At 31.5% G+C, this 20,685-nt stretch overlaps 1 protein-coding gene across 2 annotated transcripts; it reads left to right on the top strand.

Moving 5' to 3' along the window:
* Positions 1-5,983: 5,983 nt before the first annotated feature.
* On the top strand, positions 5,984-7,249 carry LOC143578455 (protein FANTASTIC FOUR 4-like). Of its 2 annotated transcripts, XM_077062037.1 has the most exons (2): positions 5,984-6,850; positions 6,881-7,249. In XM_077062037.1, exons 1-2 carry the CDS (start codon positions 6,388-6,390, stop codon positions 7,114-7,116), a joined length of 699 nt encoding a protein of 232 aa, XP_076918152.1. In that variant the 5' UTR covers positions 5,984-6,387; the 3' UTR covers positions 7,117-7,249. The 2 variants fall into 2 exon arrangements, with proteins under 2 accessions (XP_076918152.1, XP_076918151.1); XM_077062036.1 differs by having other exon boundaries at positions 5,984-7,249.
* Positions 7,250-20,685: the final 13,436 nt, after the last annotated feature.

Here is a 20,685-nt window from a genome sequence, read left to right as displayed (position 1 = left end):
AAAATAAGAAAAAGACGAATCTCTAGCATCTCGACTTACAACATAGTTTACGCTTGACAGAAAGAGAACAAATATATAACATACTTACCTTATGATGCATGTGCGATCCAACTCCAAAAGCAATTCGTGCTGATAACGTGTTGTAAAACAAGCCTAATAGCTAAAACAATATGACAATGAGATGTCGGGAAAAAGAGAGAGATTTCATTAATATGTGTGTTATACAATATGATACAATGACATGTATATATAGGAGAAGATAACTTGGAAAAAAAGCCTAACTATATTTGGTTCTGATAACCACAATAATATATATTTATAACAATAAGAATAAAATTAAACGTGTGTATTCATTGGTGCGTGGGTTGGACTTGAATGGTGTGTTGGGCCCATTTAGTTTCTAAACCCAAATTTTAAAGGAATCCCTAACAGGGGATGACGAAACTTTTATCCTCTCACATATTATTATTATTATTATTATTATTATTATTATTATTATTATTATTATTATTATTATTATTATTATTATTTTGGTGGAAGGGGGGGGGGGGGGGGGCTACATGGTAATATTTTTGCAATAAAATTTTTTAGTAGTTTAAAATAAATTAAAAAAGATAAGCTAACTAGCTTGGCGATAGAGGTTATGTCAAGGTCAAGGTGGTAAAACAAAGTCATTAATAGGGGCGTGCATGGGTTGGTTTAGGGTGGTTTTTGGCCAAACCCATAACCATAACAGTTATAGTAACTGAATATCACGTGCCAATCTATCTTATTTATTTTACTTTTTTTAGGTATAATCTTCTTCTACTTTCAAATATTAAATGGCTTAATCCTCCATTTGCGGCTCAGTGGTAGAAGACTTGAGTTCTTCAACGGATACTTAAATTCGAATCTCACTTGTGTCACTTTTGGATGGATATTAGCAATGAAGAATTTGAGCTAAGTATTATGCAAAAGTTGTTAGTTCGAACCCTGAGCCAACCTAGGTTTTCATCCACCGTGTGTTACACTAAGAGTTATGCTCTTGTGTAATGTGTGTGTATTCGTTTGATTAAATAAACAAACTCGTAGCGAAACGATTTAGTGGACCTTAGATTAATTTACGAGTCTAATTATTATGGAATAAACAGATAACGAGTAATAACATTCATTGATGCACTACCTTTTTATGAAATGACATGGTAACAAGTAATAACAACACTCATTGATGCAACTCACCATCTTTTATGAAATGACATAATGACCCTTTAAAGTATGAAAACAAATGTTTACCAAATTCATTCTCACTAGACAGCGGTATGCATCTCTATATCACAAACTAACTTGACTTTTTAAACGATGTAAATCTAACCATCAAACAAAAGCTATTTAACAATAAAGTTCTATTGTATAAATTTTTAATAAATATAGTATAATTGTAGTTAGATATTAGGCTAGTAGACGAATTGTATGTCCGTTGAACTGTTTGATAGGAAGTGACATCTAATAAATGAACAAACGTAAACAAAAAAGAAAATGTTTATATAATTAAATAATCGAACATGAACAATGTCACATTCGTTCATATATATCACCAAACTTCATTTATGCTCTTTCTTTACGTCACTGTACATTCTTTTAGGTGTGTTCTTTACTTTCCTAGGCGTTCGTTTATATTCGTTCTTTACACTCACTTGTTTATGTTTGCTCTCTTACGCTTGTTCATGTAGTTATATTTGTCCGTTTAGGCTCCTTTGTTTATTGTCTGTTTTTGTATTCGTTTAAACATTTTTAATTTTTTTTGGTAGTTGTTGCTATTACCAAATGGCTAATCATTAACTCATTCAAATTCTAGAACCAAACCTTAGGTAATATACTAACGAACAAAAACTTATTCAATTTTTCACTTTTATGTCTAATTGTCTATCCATAAATGTTTGTTTAGAATAATAATGAAAGAACACAAACCCGTATTTTTTCTTAATGAATAGAGAGAAAAGAAATACACCTATTCGTTTGTGTGTTATTGTTTGCTTAATTAAAGCTAAGTGAACACGAACAAGGGTGTTGAATAGCCACATATAAAGGTGACATTTGTTATACCGACCACAACAAAGTGACAAACATCATTGCTTAGGTGCGTTCCTTGTTCCCCTGGGCATGATTGGACTACCCACTTCTAATGTGCCTCGTTCAAACATATATACTTACAAATGTATTTATATGATGTAATGAATTCTATTAAATTTAATAAAATTTACCAATTATGCATAAAGTTTATAAATTTTGTTACATATTCATTATAATACAACTTAAAACAAGTTTTAGACTTTTTTATATCTCAAATTGTACACTATATTACAGAAAAAATGGTTTAATAGTGTTTTGTTCCCAATCGTTCATGTGATCGACTCTACCAACTTTATTTTTTTCATTAAAAATGTTGTACAATTTAAATCATAAAGTAACATCAGGACTCTATAGCCAACTGGTCTCCGTGTTGGTTCCTCACCCGCCGGACGCAAGTTTGAATCCCCCCCTCCCTCTCTCATTTTGTACTCATGTCACGTGTAACACGTTGTGAAGCGCGGGCTTCCCCTATTCTAGTTTAAGTTATATTTGAAGTTTTCTCACTATATGGTTTATTATATATAATATGTTATATTGATTTAAAAGTTAAATTCTAACTAAAATTTCACAAAACAGTTGTATATTTGCTTGCGGTATAAAACTAAACAATTATGCCATCCCAAAAAAAAATTACAGATGATTGTTTCAATAAATGTATTGCCCTGATTTATTTTCAAAAATAATAATTTATAAAAAGACATATAATATCACGAACTTCTTTTTACACAAAACAATTTCTTTATTGGTTCTTTTTCCTGTGTGTTGGTTGGTTAAATTATAGTCTAAACCAGCATTCCAACATAGGTTTTGACCTAGTGGAATGAGGCAAACATGAAAACAAATATGAAAAAGTTGCAAATCAAAAGTAATGACCAAGAAAATCACCAACGGGATCTTGTCCCTTTGTAGCCTCACTTTTGATCATAAGAAAAAGGTTGCATCAATCATATTGCTTTTGCATCACAAACTTTTAATGACCAATTATTTTCTAAGAAAAATAATCTATTATTTAATTTTTAATACTTTAAAAGTATGCGATACAAATACAAATTCATTTTAACATTATTTGTATCAGTACAAGATATATATCGTACAACCAAAACAATGATCTAATGTTTTCTTATAACATGATATATCAAAATATACGACATTGAACAATGCTATAATATATTTTACCAACGTGCTGAATTCTTCAACACACTTTCAATTACACAGCTCAAACATTGGATTTTATGTCCAAATAAATTAGTTTAAAAATGGATAAAAATAAATCAATTACCACAATGCATTAACATGCACTAGCCATGATATATTAAAAGTTATTACAAGTAATACAAAAACAAAATGATATATATTATATGTACACGACCTTCCAGAGCGTTAGATTAAAAAACACGCGGTGACAATTTCGTACATAACCCAACAGTAGTTCGCGATCAAAAGTTGTCGATTACAAATCGACTCTTATCCAAATTCATAACTCGTCGCTCAATCTAATCCAATTTCTAAACTCTAATCACAACTTAAAGTATGAAATCTCTAAAGTCAAAAACCAAATCAAAATCGAACGTCGTTGAACATCAAGAAATCTTCAAAATTGATCAAAAATGATGATTTAATCAATCGAATTGATGTGTATAAGTATTTAGATTCATCAATCGATTATGGAATTGCAGAAATGATGCACTCAATCGATCTTTGATTAGGGTTCAAAATATTACGTTTAAACGTTCTGAAACAAAATTGAAGACCTTTAAATGCTCTGACCAAAAAAGAACATCTTTAAATGTTCTCACAAAAAATGAACATCTTTAAACGATTTAATATGTTCAAAGAAGTTTTGAGTGTTCAAAAAAGTTTAGAAGTTCTTAACTTTTAAACTAAAAAAAAGTCCAGAAACAAAAAGTTTAAATGTTTAAGCCAAATTCCTACCCTTAAACATTCAAATGTTAAACCTTTAAACGTTTAAGGTTAAAAGTTTTAAATGTTCAGGCAAAAAAGCAAAAAAAAAAAAATTAAACGTTCAACTTATACGTTCAAACCTTTAAACGTTCAGAAGTTCATATATAAATTTAAACACATGTAACATGAAATTGAACACTGAAATCACTTCATATAATCTCGTAATCATCAAACAATTATCAATTGACCGTCAATTTGATCAATCGATTCCATCATATGAACAAATATGGAACGTCTGCAACTGGGTTTTTGTAAATGGCGTATTTCAATTCAAAGCAATTGAAGTGTATGTCTGCAAATGACGTCGGTGACGATGGTTGAATCGATGCAACGATTAATTAGGATGGAAACAATTTGAAATAATTTACAAATTTGCCACCGCATGTTTTTTTGAAATATATGGTTGAGGGTGTCACGTACGTAATGCACGATAAGAGATTATTGTATTTTATCCTTTATCATATGTGAGGTTACAAATAACAAATAAGAGAGGGTGTGCTTGTTCGATCGTCAAGTTCTATATTAATATTAAATTATTTTTGCTATTAAGATTATGTATTGTGAAGGAGGTTAGCTAATCAAAACGTAATAATACCACGTCATTGATACATACGTAATGGGACATTAAATAATCAACCCAAAACCAAATGTTATAAAGGAATGTTTGTTAACCAAAATATAAAGCAGTATAACCATCTTTTTTAACCAATAAATTTTGAAAACGTACTTTATTTGAAAACGTACTTTATGTATTAAATAAAAAAATGGTTTTGCATGAGATAATTTACCTCTTCACTCAATCATGTAATAATTTACCAATATAATTTTGACATCGTACTTTATGTAAATTATACAAGCACTATTGTTGCATATTTAAAGTTTAAGATAAACTAAAAATACAACAAACAAAAAAAATTATTAAAAAAAAGGTCAAATCAAGTTGTTGCAAATAGCGTGAAAATAGAATTACCGTTTGGCAAAGTAGCCAATGAAATTTCTAATGCTTCACATTTATAGCCCTCAACTAACTTTCCCCTTTCCCAAAGTGCCTCACAATTTCCAAGTTCTCAGTTTTTAATCCTTTTTAGATGGATATTGTGACATTTTTTTAAAATTTTTGTAACAGCAAGCGAAATATAGGTTGAAAACTTTTTTTTTGAACGGGCCAGTTGCAAACATAGTGTAGTAGTCAATCATTTTTTTCCTTCTTTTTTACTTTTCTTTCTTTTTTTTTCATTCACACTTTAGTGAAACTGTAGGTGGTTAAGTCATAAAAAATTAAAAATTAAAAAAAATATATTTACCAACGAGTTTAATATGTGTAACAAAATGTTGTTTTATAATTAAGCGCCCTATTTGTAGATTTCTTTAATTTTTTATTGACTAATTAAGCAACTTGTTTTATAAAAATACGTTTTTTCACTTTTTATAATTTATTTATTTTCGTCTGTTTGATAAAATAAACCACTACCGCATAAGGGGTATCTTGCGATCAGCCTCTAACTTGAAAATAAGTTACCTATATTTTAAATTTGCTAGGGAAGAAAAAAAGATCAGAATATCAAAGAGATATGGACATATGGTAGAGAATTGATGTATAATGTGTTAGAACATTAATTTGCTACTTGGACTCCTAAGGCATCTGTTTATATTTGAGTTTTCCCCCTTATGATTGGCTTGGTCATGTGCTTCATGCCCATTTTAGCTATCTACTCGCTTGATGTTCACGTAGTATGTTATAAATAACTATAAACTTATTATATTAGAAATTTATATGTAGTTTTCAAAAACTAAATTCTTTATAACTATCATGACTGAGTACTCTTCAAGTAGGTTGAATATCCCGCAACTTCCCCACCGACATATTTTAGGTTCTCTCTTTCAATTGCCATAACGAATGTTGGTGCCTAACGTTAACGTAACAAACTAAACCATACTAATATCAACGAAATTTCCATCACGTCTTCGCTTCAACGCACGGGTTCAGTCCCACTAGTTTAAACTCCATATTATAGTAAAAATAATAATAATAATAATAATAAAAGAAATATTGAATCTCTCGCTAATCAAATGGAAGTATGGGTATTCCACTTGAAGATATAATATGTGGACAAGTAAAAAAGGTGGAATAAAACCATTAAATAATTAAATTCCAGTTGCATTAAAAAGCTGTCTCTCTCTTTTCACACCTATAAATACACCCTTCATCCACTCACCTCTCTTTCATGCCATAACCATAAACCATTACTCACAATATCTTCTTATTAAATTTCATTTTTTTCATAAAAAAATTATTAAATTTCCCGCCTTTTCAATATGGCGTTGAGTTTTCTCAAAGTTCTTGATAACCCTTCACCGGATATCAAGAATCTTGATCAAAACGACGGCCTTTACGTTCATCCGATGGTCAAACGCTCTGCATCAGCATTGAGTACCAAGAGCTTAGAAATGTGTACGGAGAGTTTAGGTAGTGAGACTGGGAGTGAAGTGAGTGAAAGTGGTGATGAGTTTTGTGCAATTTCAATGTTGGAAAGAAAAAAAATGAGAGAAAGTCAACGGTCAACGTGCCGGAATTTTGACCGGAAAATTCGCCGGGGTGACTTCCCACCGCCGTTGACCTCCATCAGCTACTCCGATGGGGCGGTGAAGGTGAGGCACCACCGTGAGGGCGGAAGGTTGGTTATAAAAGCTGAGAGTGTTTTAAATTGCGGTACAAATTTTCAAGCGGAGCGTACAAATGGAAGGCTTAAGCTTTCTTTGTTGAGGGAGTGTTGTGTAAGTTATGAAAGTGGAGGGGGTGAAGTGGAAGATTATGAAAGTGAAGGGGGTGAAGCGGAAGTTTATGAAAGTGAAGGTGATGATGTGGAATCTGACGAGGATGAGAAGGAGGAGGAGGAAAGCGGTGGTTGGCCGAGGGACATGGACGGAAACCGGTGGTTAATAGGTGGAGATGGTAGTTTGAGTAGGTTTACAAGGTGCCATGAGGGTGGAAATGGCAACAAAGTGTTTGCAAATTGGGGTTCTTCTTGGGTGGCAATTTCTTGAAAATAAAATAACCTAAGTCAACTTAATGATTGGAATTTAGATAATTTTTTATATTCTCAATGATTGTTATATTATTAGTGTGATTTTTTGTGGTTTTTCTAATTATTTTTGATATCCTATTATAGGATATTTCATTATTTCTAATAGAAATGGTTTTATTATCATTAGTGTTATACTGTTTATATTTCATTACTTAAGACTCGCTCAAAAAAACCTGTTTAATTTCTTGTAAAAACATGTAGTTTAATCAGCTTGATATCGGTTCATGAAAAACCCTACAACCAATTGCGATTAACTTTCGAAAATAAAAATCTTGTTATTGAAGAAGGTGTTATAATTGAAGTTTGCATTGTAGGAGGGTTGAAATGTTAAAAGTGCAAAATGTTAATCTCAAGCTTTATGAAGTTATTATCAAAAAAAGTGTGACATGATTAGCATGCAAAAAAAAAAATGAAATTGGGCAAACATAAGTTCAAAAATCATGTGTGCCCTTTGGATCACAAAAAACATGTACAACAAATCATATGTTCTGAAATGAATAAATAAATAGACTACTCTTTAAACATGTTCCATTCGATACCCACGATAGATGGTACCACTTGCATGTGAAGCTCCAATGAAGTTTCCAAGATTTTAGTCGCTATCTTGAAATTTATCCGTACATTTTCATTTACGAAGTATACCATCTATTTATTGCTTTGTTATATATAAAGAATTAAAGATAAAGATATACATACAGAATTTATTCTTAAGTGAATAACTATAAAAATAATATAAACATATGCAATTATTGTTTATTATGATAGCCAAGGAGTATACCCGTATACCCGTCTATGTTGCTACATCTGATTAGCACTACGTACAATGCTTATGCGGCTCTTGCAATAATCTACTTAATATGTTCAATAAATCATTGTCAACTTATTATATGTTTAAGTTTAATTATATGTAACAATATACTGATTTATACGCGAAAATAAAAGAATATTAAAAGACCACATGTGACTAACGGATGTTTACTAATGTATAGATTTTTATTGAATTAATAAATTAATCAATGGTCTTGGTGGCGACGAAGGTGATGGTAATTGGTACGCCAGTGGCAACAAAGCTTGCAACAACAGTTGTGGTACTACAGTGGCGACGACAGTGTTGAGAGTGGGGAGAAGTGGTGGGCAATTGCTTATAAGAGAGGAGGTGGTGATGAAGACAACTAGTACGTGGTAACAATAAACAATGGTTGTGGGTGACGCTGGCTAGTTTGTAAGCGACACCTTGTATTTGTATGGACGATTAAAGGTGTAAACGGGATGAGCCCTTAATTAGTGACCAACTTGAGATTAGTCTAGTAAAAACTTGAGACATGTCGAGCCTCACATCTATAACATGAGTTCAAAATAAACAGACAGACTTTGATGAACCGTGAGCATAGATCATGTCGAGTTCTAGTTAGTTAAAGCTCTAGACAAAATGAATAGAGTTGAAACTGATAAACCTGTCATAATCCGAACTTGAGTTAAAATTATAAGGCTTGAAACCAGCCAATATTAGAATTTATCAATTTAAAAAAGTCAAAGTCGTGTTTTATCGGGATTTACTAGTCTCTTAAGTTAAACAATCGAGTTTAAACCTAACTGAGTTTGGGCTGGACTCTTTTATACTATGTTAAAGACCAAAAAGAAAAAAATTGAGGATGATGTGAAGTAGGGGTACGAGTCGAGCACATAAACGTGGGAAGTGGCTGGGGCATAGGGCCCATGATTGGAGCATGCACCGGTATCATAGCCGATGAATAATCATCCATCTGCATGTGATTGTGCCTACCTCACATTCCTTTTTAAGATTCTAACTATGCCATCATCTACTACAAGTACATGGTACGATATTTATAAACCCCTTACATATTATTACCTAAAAGAATACATTTTAAAAATTTTCGATTACTTTCTTACACATTTGCTAGTATTATAACGATAGTTTTAAGTTTAAAAATTAACTATGGATTCACATAAAACGTGTGAATATATTTATTATTTTATAAATAAACTTTAAAGTTGGATCACTTAATATATCATAAGACATGTTTCACGAGTTGTTTATATTAATTAAAAGGTAATTTATAAACTCCAAGGCGTGTATATGTGTAGTAGTAAAAAAAAGTAAGGTTGAATAGCTTTAGAAAAAAAGTAATGTTGAATCCGTTTTCATACCATGCCCAACAGTTTATAGACGTTATAACTACTATAATCATACTAAAACATCCAAAATATAAATCAAAATATGGATATGAATATAGACTATTGAACCACAGGCTTACGTAGAAGACACGGGCTTAAAAAATATTGAGCCTATTTAAGGTTTGATGTTTATATGTTTAAGACTATTTAGCGGTTCGTCGCTTTGAATGTTTTATTATGGTCTTTTACTTTTGGTTTTAGAATGAAATGTTTGGTTTGTTTGAATATTTTGATGTAGTACGGAACCCAAACGGTTGTCCGAATCCGGAGTGCAACCAGAAAAAATTGTTGTTTTGGATAAATTTGATTAATACGGTTTGAATCGATTTGTTCGGTTAATAGAAACCGAACCGAATTTCGATAATGGTTTCGATTATCCCTTTCCTGAATTTGGTTATGTTCGAATTTTTATTAGAGGTAAAAAAATCTCGTAACCGAGCAAATAGAATAAATCAATAACCGACACTACAAGAAAATGAATCTATTACAACCCCGTTAAAATGTTGCAATAGGCCTTGAAAAGGTTGCATTAGGCCTAATAAAAATAAAAGTACAAACAAGACAGTAGCTCTCTCAAGGACATACCCTAAAGAAACTGGATAAGACCAAAATAAAAATTCAGTTTTCCTACTGCTTAAAAGATAAAATCACTGAAAAACACGCCCGCGTCTAAAATACCTAATACCATATAGGGCTAATACTATGAGAATGCAAAATCTGGTACTCCTCTAAATACTATCGATCCAACTCATAATCAAAGGAAGAGCAGCATCGGCCCATAGCAATCACATACTCAGCAACATTCTTTATACTTTTAGAGTTCGAGCTAACCCAACGATAAATGCTTCTACGCCTTCTCCAAAGTCCAAACCAACTCCAGCTAGCAGTTGTCCTGAGCATCCACAAAATTAACATCATTGCCACACTTCAAAAGCTAAATATATACCATAACAAAATCGATGTCAAAAACCATGCAAACAACTGTATCAAGCACTATATAACAGCAGGCAATACCATTATGTATTGAGTTTGTTAAAAGCCAATATAACCTCACAAGCAGCATCAGAATTGACTAACATATTAAGATCCAAACTACAACACGTAACAATAGTATTAGACCACACAAACTACTCCAAATAGATATATCATCAACAAGATCAGATTGAAGAGAACCACTAGCAGCTAGGCCTTTTCACGGGTCAACGACCAAACTGAACCAACCCGTTACAAGTCCAAAAACCAACTCAATTATGAGTATCCTTTCATGTTATGCATGTGTTTTGCAGGTTTATCCATTTCATGAGTTAAGTATGACCATTTGAGTTTTTAATTATAAAACTAAAAAATAAATAAAAAATAAAGAGAAAGAAAAACATGACGAACTAGGTGTTAACCATCAATACTGGACACAATTTCCTTATCCTAGTTTTTATATTAAATTCATAAACTAACCATTGAATTCTATCTTTTTAAACACCAATATGTCATAAACAACTGTAGGTTTTTTCCTCAATATATAACTAAACTATCTACAAACCAAAGTAAATAACAAAAAAAATTAGAGCATATAAGCATTAACCAATTACATATGAATTTTATGGTATAAGTTTAAGTTGATGTAGGCTTCAGCTTATTGCATAAATAATATAAAATATATCTACTATTTAAAACAAACACTTTGCTAGGGGTGACTTACAGGTCAAGACAGAAACCAAATGGTGATGAAATTTAGATAATCACACCAATGATAAGAACACACAAACCGAATCTTGGTCAAATCTGATTGAACACAACTTCAATTGGATCACATTGTTAACGCCATTTCTGAAAAACAACCTAACAATAAGTATACAAAAACCAACAATTATGAACTTGATATTTATTAACATACACTTTCTATGAGCACAAGGGATAAAGTTACAAACAACATGCGTGATGATAACGAACTCTAACTGGAATGAACACATGAACCTTACTACAGATAGCAATCTGCCTGTTTGCCTGTGATTTCATGAGTAGGTATTCTCTGCTGCACAAACCAAACCAAATTTTTTGTTGTAATTAGTGCTGTGATTGTCATTTAGGTGGGTACTATATATACTTGGTATATAGGGGTGAATATGAGTCGAGCTACTGAAGCTCAGTTCAATAAAAAGCTCGAAACAAGCCAAGCCCGCCAAGCCTCAAACAAAGCTGATTTAGTTATCAATCCCGAGCTCGAGCTTTGATTGATAAGCTCATTTAGGCTCGTCGAGCCTTAACGAGGCTTGTGGATTTTTATGGTTTTTTTTTTTCCTTTTGGACTTCTATGTATTATATTCATAGTGCACACTCAAGCTCGAGCCAAGCTTCAGTTTGTTTAAGATACTACACGAGCTTGAGCAAAGCTTAGGCTCGTTTAAGATTTTTCTCAAAATATATTAAAATAGTCAAGACTATATAATATAATTAATAAATAATAAATAAGCCAAGCACAAGCTTGAAAAAATAACTTACAAGCCTACCTCGAGTTTTAGAAAAAGAGCTCAAAAACCCAAGCTGGAGCTCTCATAAGTCAAAACAAGCCAAGCTTAAGCCTAGTCGAGCTTGGGTTCAGCTAGGCTTGTTCACACCCTATTTATATATATACTTCATTGCATTAAGTTTAACTGATTTCATATGTAGATTACAACCATCGTATTTGTTATGTGTATTTAGATTCTTTATAGCACATGTTAATAGAGGATTGTCCAATAGCATCATACATTTTCTAAATTTATCAGTGTTCAAATCAAGTTGTTAGTTTTCTCTGGTTAGATCCGTATATTTTTCATCTCCGTAATCACCAACAAATAACAATGTTGAAGTAGCAAATATTTGACAGTACCATCCATATTGCAATAACCACTTCCATAATTACAAGATATATCATCAAATAAAACAACAGCCAAAATTCTAGCAAAATACGAATAAGTATTCCCAAAGGAAGCTAACCATTTTAGATATTATAAATAAAATTTTAGTTTGGTTAAAGCATTTCATCGAGCATTTAGTGTGTATCTTCAAATCTAGTAAGTAGTAAGTATGCATGTGTAAGCATAATATAACAGCCTAAAACATATACGGATTGCAAATCTATAAATATGCGTACAACAACCAATATACACATAACTGATCCTAATAGAATAACAAAAAAAACATAAATCAAATACAAAGCCTAAAAATATTTGTGAAAGAGGTTTAATACTACCATACCTTAGCACCACCATAAATTGTTTCCTGATGAAATATGTAAGGAAATCCCTTGAACCCGCCACAAGAGCATGTATCGAAATTAAAGAATGATTAATCTTTCAGAAAATGGAATTAAATCACTCGTAAATAGAAACCCAAGTCCTAAAATAAGTAGACAGTTTGGCTTGATGGTCAGTGTTTTCAAGATCATCACAAAATTCAACATAAAAAATATGAAAGTTACGAGAAATAACTTACCAGAAGTCAACTGACTTTTGTATTGTGACTATAAGGTGTCTTGAAGATAATCTGAATGTGACTTGCAATCAGAATTTGAATGTGATTTGCGAAAATGCATATAGATTGTAAGAGTTATTCGACGGTTGCTAATGCCTACGGTTTCAACTTTCAGGCGGGAAAGGAAATTAGGGATTGTACTCTCTTCAAGGCGGGGAAAACAATTTTACAGGATAAAAACCTTTTGGGATGGAATTAAACTTACTATTAATTATTCTTTTAGAAGTTAAAATATATTTATAAATAAAAATTGAATGTGGTGGTAGAGTACTCACTTTATTGGTAAGAGAGGTAGTGGTTCAAACCTCACTATCACCAAGTTATATGGGAGATATGAGTGATCTCTCGGTTTTACCGGCTCCTCGTTGCCGTGTCGTTTGACGGACGGGCGGGTCGGGTTTTATCCGGGGAATCCCTCAATAGGTGGACCGCTAGGGGCTCCATTCGTCCAGACTCGTGACCGGCTCAGGCTACCTTAAGCCAATGAGGGTCGCGTACGAAGTACCCGACGTTACTTAGTTGCTCGTTAAAAAATATATTTATAAAATAACAAATATTTAGATAAAAATAAATATGATAAAAGTTGATTTATACAACTTTTAGATACAGTTTTATAAAAATTTTACACACAATATTTTAAAAGTAAAATCACTTAATTATTATAAAACTTATACTTACTACTTAGTTATTAACTAGTATTTAGTGAATATAATGCAATTTTAAATATAGAAAAAAAGTTTTCTTTTTAATTTAAAAAAATGCAACCTTTATAACAAAAGTTGCAAATTTTAATAAAATTTGCAACCTTTGTATAAAAAGGTTACAATTTTAGTATAACTTGCAACTTTTTTATGAAAAAAGTTGCATTAGATATTCTAATGCAACTTATATGTTAAAAGAAGCTGCATTACAGTCAAATGCAACACAACTGAAAAGAGTTGCATATAAAAAGTTACAATAGCCTCATTTTCTAGTAGTGCGAACCGATTAACGTCCCTAGTACTTATAAGGGGTGAATTTCTTTACTTTTAACATTTGTTAATAATTTTGTATAGTTATTTTATATAAACTAAGTAAATCGGGCACTTTAATATGGAATATATGCAACGCAATTAAAAATGAACGAAACACATGCATGTTGGCATGTATAAGTATTGGGTTTCAATCGATGTCATGAACAATTTTGACCGGTAGCTTGTCTAGAGTATGTACCAAACACAATTTTTATGATTAGAAAGATACTTAACTTTACCTTAAATTCGGACAAAGACAAGATCGATATTTGTAGGGTATGATTTGTTGGGGACTTCAAGGAAGGTAGGATTACATTAATCCTTATAAAAGAAACGTTTTTAGATTGGAATTTAGTCTTCTATGCTCTATGCATTCATTAATCATTAATGATTAATCATGTTAATTAAATACAAGGGTTGAATAATCGTATGAATATTTCTATTACATGCATGCATGCTGTCTATTACATGAATAAAATACAAGGGTTGAATAATCGTATGAATATTTCTATTATGCATGCATGCTGTCTATTACATGAATAATCCATATATGCATAAATAAAATGTTATATTAGTATTAGTGTAGTCAGTGGTGGATCCAGACATTTAACTCAGTGGGGGAAAAATCAATAACAATAAACTACATGAAAATATAAAGTGAACTACATTAAATATAGCCAAAAAAAACATATTATACTCGTTTTATATGTGATTTCATTGTTTGAAAACGGCCAATTACAGTTTAATTTAAAATGCTGGAAAGTGTCTTTCACCATGCGATTCCAATGGGTAAAACTAATTCTCCAGACGAACTTGATATTCATGAATCGTCTGTATTTCTTCTTTGTATAACAGTTAACATCTTTTTTAATCGATCATTTAAAAAAAGAAAGAATAGGCCTGCTTATCACATTATTGAGCTGGAAGAAATACATAATATGAGGCCAATTAAAAAAAGAGGGGTCTTAATTGATTTTTTTAATCCAAATTACCACTACAAAATTTAATTATTACATAGGCTCACTAAATTTGAGTGGATGACTAACTCCCACTGGGATGGTCTTCAATCCGACATTGAGTGTATTACTAGCTATGCTTATGCTTAATATTGAGATTTATAATTTGGTCTAAAAATGTATTTGTATTATCATTCTTAATTTTAATATTTGCTTCATTCATGCCAACTAAGATATTTTATATTTGAATGGTGGTCAAAGTCAAATATTTCTTATCTACGAAAAATTAGTAGTATAGCACATGAATAAATTGTTTTACCATAACGCACACTTGATCCATGAGAAAATTGGAATTATATGGTGCGAGGTGCGTATAACCTTTTTTTGTATTTACAATAAAATATTAGAGTTATCGTTCATAAGGGAGAGAATAATGATGCTAGACTGTCACTATCTAGTAAAAAACAATTAATATTAGTTCCTAATCATCTAAGCAAGCTAGGGTAAGTAGAGTGTCGAACACAAGGAGTATGTTGTCTATATAAATCGTGTAACTAATTTATAATATTATGACGTAATGAGTTTTAGTGCTGATCACACAAACAAATAATTTGGTTTTAGTACTGATTAAACAATTTCACAAATTTAAGTAATTAACAAAGACAGATCACACCCGGGGTTCAAGAATGCACACAAACAATAATCTCATGCAACATTACATATTAACTATTACCGATTAACACAGACTGACTAACAAGCTAAACTTTAGGCACCAACAATCGCTAACACACGGCACTAGTTATCAAGCAATCCCTGCCGGTGTGACTCAACTAAAGGCAATTGCATGCTTCATTGAATTCAACTAGTCAAAACAGTCCTATGAACAATTATTATAGCAACCGACAAACTAATTGTTCTGATCAACGTAAATCTAAACCGTCTGAATACACAGTAATACTAAACATCAATACCCATAGATTAATCAAATAACAGTTACAAAGAATTTGTTCTTTAATACATGAGAAAACTAAAAATGATACAAACTCTACATCCCGGGTATGACTCGAAGAAGCTGGTGCATTATAGCTAGTGGAATTTTAGATTCTTTTCAAGAAGCTGGACGAAAGCTTCTTCAAAGTTATTTTAAAATGATTCAAGGTTTATATCTAACTATAAAATTCGGATGGGCAATCTTACCGAATGCTAGTATGGTATCGATACCGTACCGAATTATTACCGATCAAACATAATTGACATTGGTATCAGTATTCGTTTCTGATATTTCAATAGCGGTATTTTCCAATATTAATGGTGCTGAACTGAAATTATTGGTACATGGTTTTTTTTTATGATATGACACCACTCTTTATCAAGGACGGGTCGTGAAAATAAAAAAAAATTAGTATTGTTATAGTGTAAAAATCATGACCAATCCATACAAATATGTAGCGATAGTCAACTAAGAGTGTTTACGACCATTTTGAGGAAATTTTATGAGTACTTGTCTCCTTATTAAACTCTAGTGATTTCATATACTTGATTTTACAATATTATTTCCTTGCTCTTGGTACTTTCATTATTATTAATTTTTTTCTCATGGAAAACAAAGTTGTCTTTTTTTTTTCTTAGTCATATTAGACAAAAATGCGTCTACGTGGACCAATTTCGGCCGCTTTCCTTTAAAGGTTGTTATACGATTCCACGAGTGGTGAACCTATATGGTCCCCTGTTGCATACCCATTTTGAATGATATTTTACTTAAAACAAAAAAGAATAATGCTTATTTAGTTTGAATATATATTGAATCTTCAACAAAACAAGGCAGTCGTGTGCATAGATAAGAAATAAACATAAGTTAAGTATTATACACACCATATGTGTCCCTGCTTGCTAGACAATATGGATTCGTGTTATATGATATTTTTTTTTTTGAACGGCAAATTTAGGATCACTCACGGACCACTGGAGTATAGTACCAGCAGAACCACGCGATCATATCCATCTCCACTAGGCAATAATGCCTAACCACCAATTCAGGAGGAAAGCCAACAAAAGTTGGGAAAACCCCCTTTTTATGGGATTCGAACCCAGGACCTTATGGTCCCTAAGCCTTATCCCACCACCAAGATGCCACTAGGCTACAAAGCCATGGACAGTTTAATTTTATTCAAAACACAGCATATATACATACAAAATACATATATGTTTCTTTCTAATACTTTTCTACGGTCTTCTTAAGCATGTACTAAGGATAGATATTATTAGGTACGCGTAAAGAGTGTTTTTTCACACATGTATAACGTAACATGTTCAATCTTAAAAACTTGTAATCGTTTTTTTAGTATTTAAACGTTAATGATTATAGAAAAATGTTAGCAAACAGTTTAATTTTATTCTAAAGAAATCATAGTTGTCATGACATAATTGTTTATATATTTTGATGTGTAGGTGAGACAAAATATTATGAATTGGATAAGAATGATTGTTGATCACGTTTGTTCTTTCTTTTGGAATATATTCAGTATTCTTCATCGGATCCCATTAGTCGGAATTGCGGTTCAAGATGTTGGTTTTGGTATTTGTGGTTTAAGTTGTTTTATATCGGTTTCAAACATAACAAAAACACACACACAATATACACACCGATGACATAATGGTTTATTGCTATGATGTTCATCCTTTCGAAATGGAGCAGGTGGAATAAAATCCTTGTAAATGCAAGGTTAAGGTGATTTTATGTGAAAATAAATTTGTTGTTTTAAAAAGTTGAATAATCTGTGTTATGTATTCACATATGAATGAATTCATATATAAAAACTAGTACAATACTTGTAAACGTTTCTTTTCAAAACTCGTACTAGGGAATTAAAATTTAAGCTGGAAGGCCTTAAAAATTTAGCAATCTATCTATTATTGAGCTTTTATATTTCCATTGTCCACCCATTTTGTACGATTATCTTAAAAACGGTTTTAGAAGAATATGTAAGCAATATTGCTGACGATAAACCAATAATTGACCATTTTATAAAAATTTCCATATTAATGCTTGAAACAAATCTTAACTATATTATTGACTTCTAACTTGTTACTGATTTAGTAGGCTTATTAGCACAAGAGTACAATTACGATAGACAACCACGTCTCCCAGCTAACTCATTAATGTATGCCTACAACTAGGTCTATTACAGGCTTGTTACAACGACTCATCTGTAACATGGTATATAGGAAGTCTGTTTATACACGCGCATATAGTATATTAGTATGAATACTATCACAGTATCACGTTAAACATATATTATGCACCAAGTGTTTAACTATAGGAACACACAATTATATGATGAAAATTTACTTAGTTGTTATATCTGACTTCTTATAATAACTATTTTACTCACGAAGAGATCACCACTCTTGGAATCCCCCCACATGATCTTAGTGTGGAGTCATATTATTATCGACATTTAAGACGCCCAAAACACGTTGTTGGTACTTGAGAAGTTGAGGTCAAGCATTCCACATGAACTCAATATGTTTCATTTCCACAATCTAATAGACTCGTCGTCCTTGATGAGGTTTTCACCAACCATCCCGGATAACTAAAAGACATGCCACATGGGGGTTGCGATTGTTGAGCTGGTTGTGGCTGGCGGCGGTTGCGGTTAGTATTAGTGGCTGTCTGACTGACGTTGATCGTTCAATATATTGTTGCTATGGTTGTTGGTGGACAGAAACATTTTGAATGGCAAATATCAATCACGATGTTGGGCACCACGATAATTACTTTGCATAAGTATTAAATTTTTTTATAGATTAATGATAATAATTATTTATACTATTGGACTTCTTTAAACATCAAACTTATAATGAAAATCAAACTTACTTTTAAAAACCAATGATTGCGTAGTTGAATCTTTAAACAGTTTATATACTATTGATAAGATCATTGCATGCATTCAGCGAATCTTATATAGTGCCCCAGCCCCCCCCCCCCTCCTTTTTCCCTCCATGTTTTCGGTTGCTTAGTAGTGTACATTTACCCATTTCCGTCAAAAGAATTTTATAAGTAGTGTAAACTTACATGCTTTTCACCGAAAATTTGAACCATCCTGGATCTCCATGTGGCAACCGTATGTGAAAATTTTGATGCGCATCGAGTCCAGCCCCTGCTTTTCGTTCAAGCTTTGCAACCATTGATGCACATGGTACAACCTTCAATAGAGAGGCATAAGGGTCATCGTTACATGATTATTCGGTTTCAACTGTGAAATCAAACCAGTGAACGGTCTCACAGTTTCAAACGAAATAATACACCCATAGATTTATTACTTGATTATCAAAGCATGTGTTTTTCGTCGTATCACGCGAACACCCGTCTATTATCAATATATGTGTATTGATGTATAGAGTGAGCAATAGACAAGAACTTTTAGGAAAAGATTTTCCATAAAAGGGGATGATCTAATACAATTGACTAATGATGTCCCCACCAAAAAATATCAAAATGGGCCATTCATTTACTCACCTTTTGGATTTTGCAAATCCAACCCCTCTGTCTCCTTCTCATTGTTTCTTTCTCTCCTACAAAGTTCAAACTACACCCATCATTACATACAACTCAAGGCCCATAATACACACACAAAGATCATTTTCAGATTTTATATTTTTACTTAGAATAACAATATAACCCGAGTTTTATCTATTTTTATAATAAAGTTTTATTTTTCTTTTGCTAAGGAAAATTCATCACTAACATGACAGTCAAATTATGGTATGATACAACAAGCTAAGTACAAAAACCATTATCAATAAACAAAAATATAATCTATAACATCAACCAACTGAAAAGCATATTCCTATTTTTATAATTTTTGTAAAAAAGCAACTTTAAACTTTAAATTCAAAGATTGAGTGTATGATTTCAAAATAAACTTTAAACTTCAAGGAGCTCTGTAATATATACAAAATAGTATTAAAGGCTGATGATAATAGTAAATAGCTTAATCAAATAAACAAAAATAAGTAAATTATAAAAGAAATGTAAAAAATATATTTTAATTAAAGAAATAAGTTTTTAAAACAAATATATAAACTTAAAGTGAGAATACAATATATACTTATTCAAATAAACGAAAATCAATAAGTTAGATAAAAACAAAAAGTATATTCCTTTATAAAATAAATAAGTAGGTTAATTAGTTAACATAACTTAATAAATATATAAAATAAAAGTGATAAAAAATCTAAAAGAAATTAAAGAAAAAATCGAGTAAAATGTTATCTTCGTACCTAAGTTTGATCACTTATGCGAGTTTCATCCGAAATGCCCTTAACTTAATGTTAAAAAATATGATGAAACTAGCAAGAATCATGAAATCTCAAGATTCCGGTTGAAAAAAAAGGGATGTAACTCGCATAAGTAACCGATCCTCAAGGACGAAAATCAAACTTTACTAAAAAAAAATATAAAGATAAAGGAAGAAACAACATGCGTCAAAATAGTAATTTTCTTATGATATATGGTCATCTTTTATAAACGGAGGGCGATGAGTCAGTTTCAGTTTATTAAATATTTTTTTATGTTCTTACTCTATTTAGAAGATTAAAAGTATATATTTATATAAATATTCTAACAAATAATCCAGAGTGGAAATCAAAGAAGGGACTAGGGAGTTGTCGAATAATGAGAGCCTGCACTAGAAGGCCCCTGTTCCTAGCGTGGCCTGTTTTAAAAACGCACACAAAATGCCAATAAATAATAATAATAATAATAATAATAATAATAATAATACACCTTCGCAAGTATTTTTCACCTTATTGATTTTCAAACCATTTGCTTGCTCACTTTCATTTTCTAAA

This window comes from Bidens hawaiensis, unplaced genomic scaffold (assembly GCF_021521415.1).
Source record: "Bidens hawaiensis isolate Kalapana, Puna unplaced genomic scaffold, B.hawaiensis_p1.1 tig00029273_1, whole genome shotgun sequence".
NCBI classification, from domain to species: Eukaryota; Viridiplantae; Streptophyta; class Magnoliopsida; order Asterales; family Asteraceae; genus Bidens; species Bidens hawaiensis.
The sequence above is the reverse complement of the archived record's forward strand: the minus strand, read 5'-3'. Positions and strand labels throughout refer to the sequence as shown.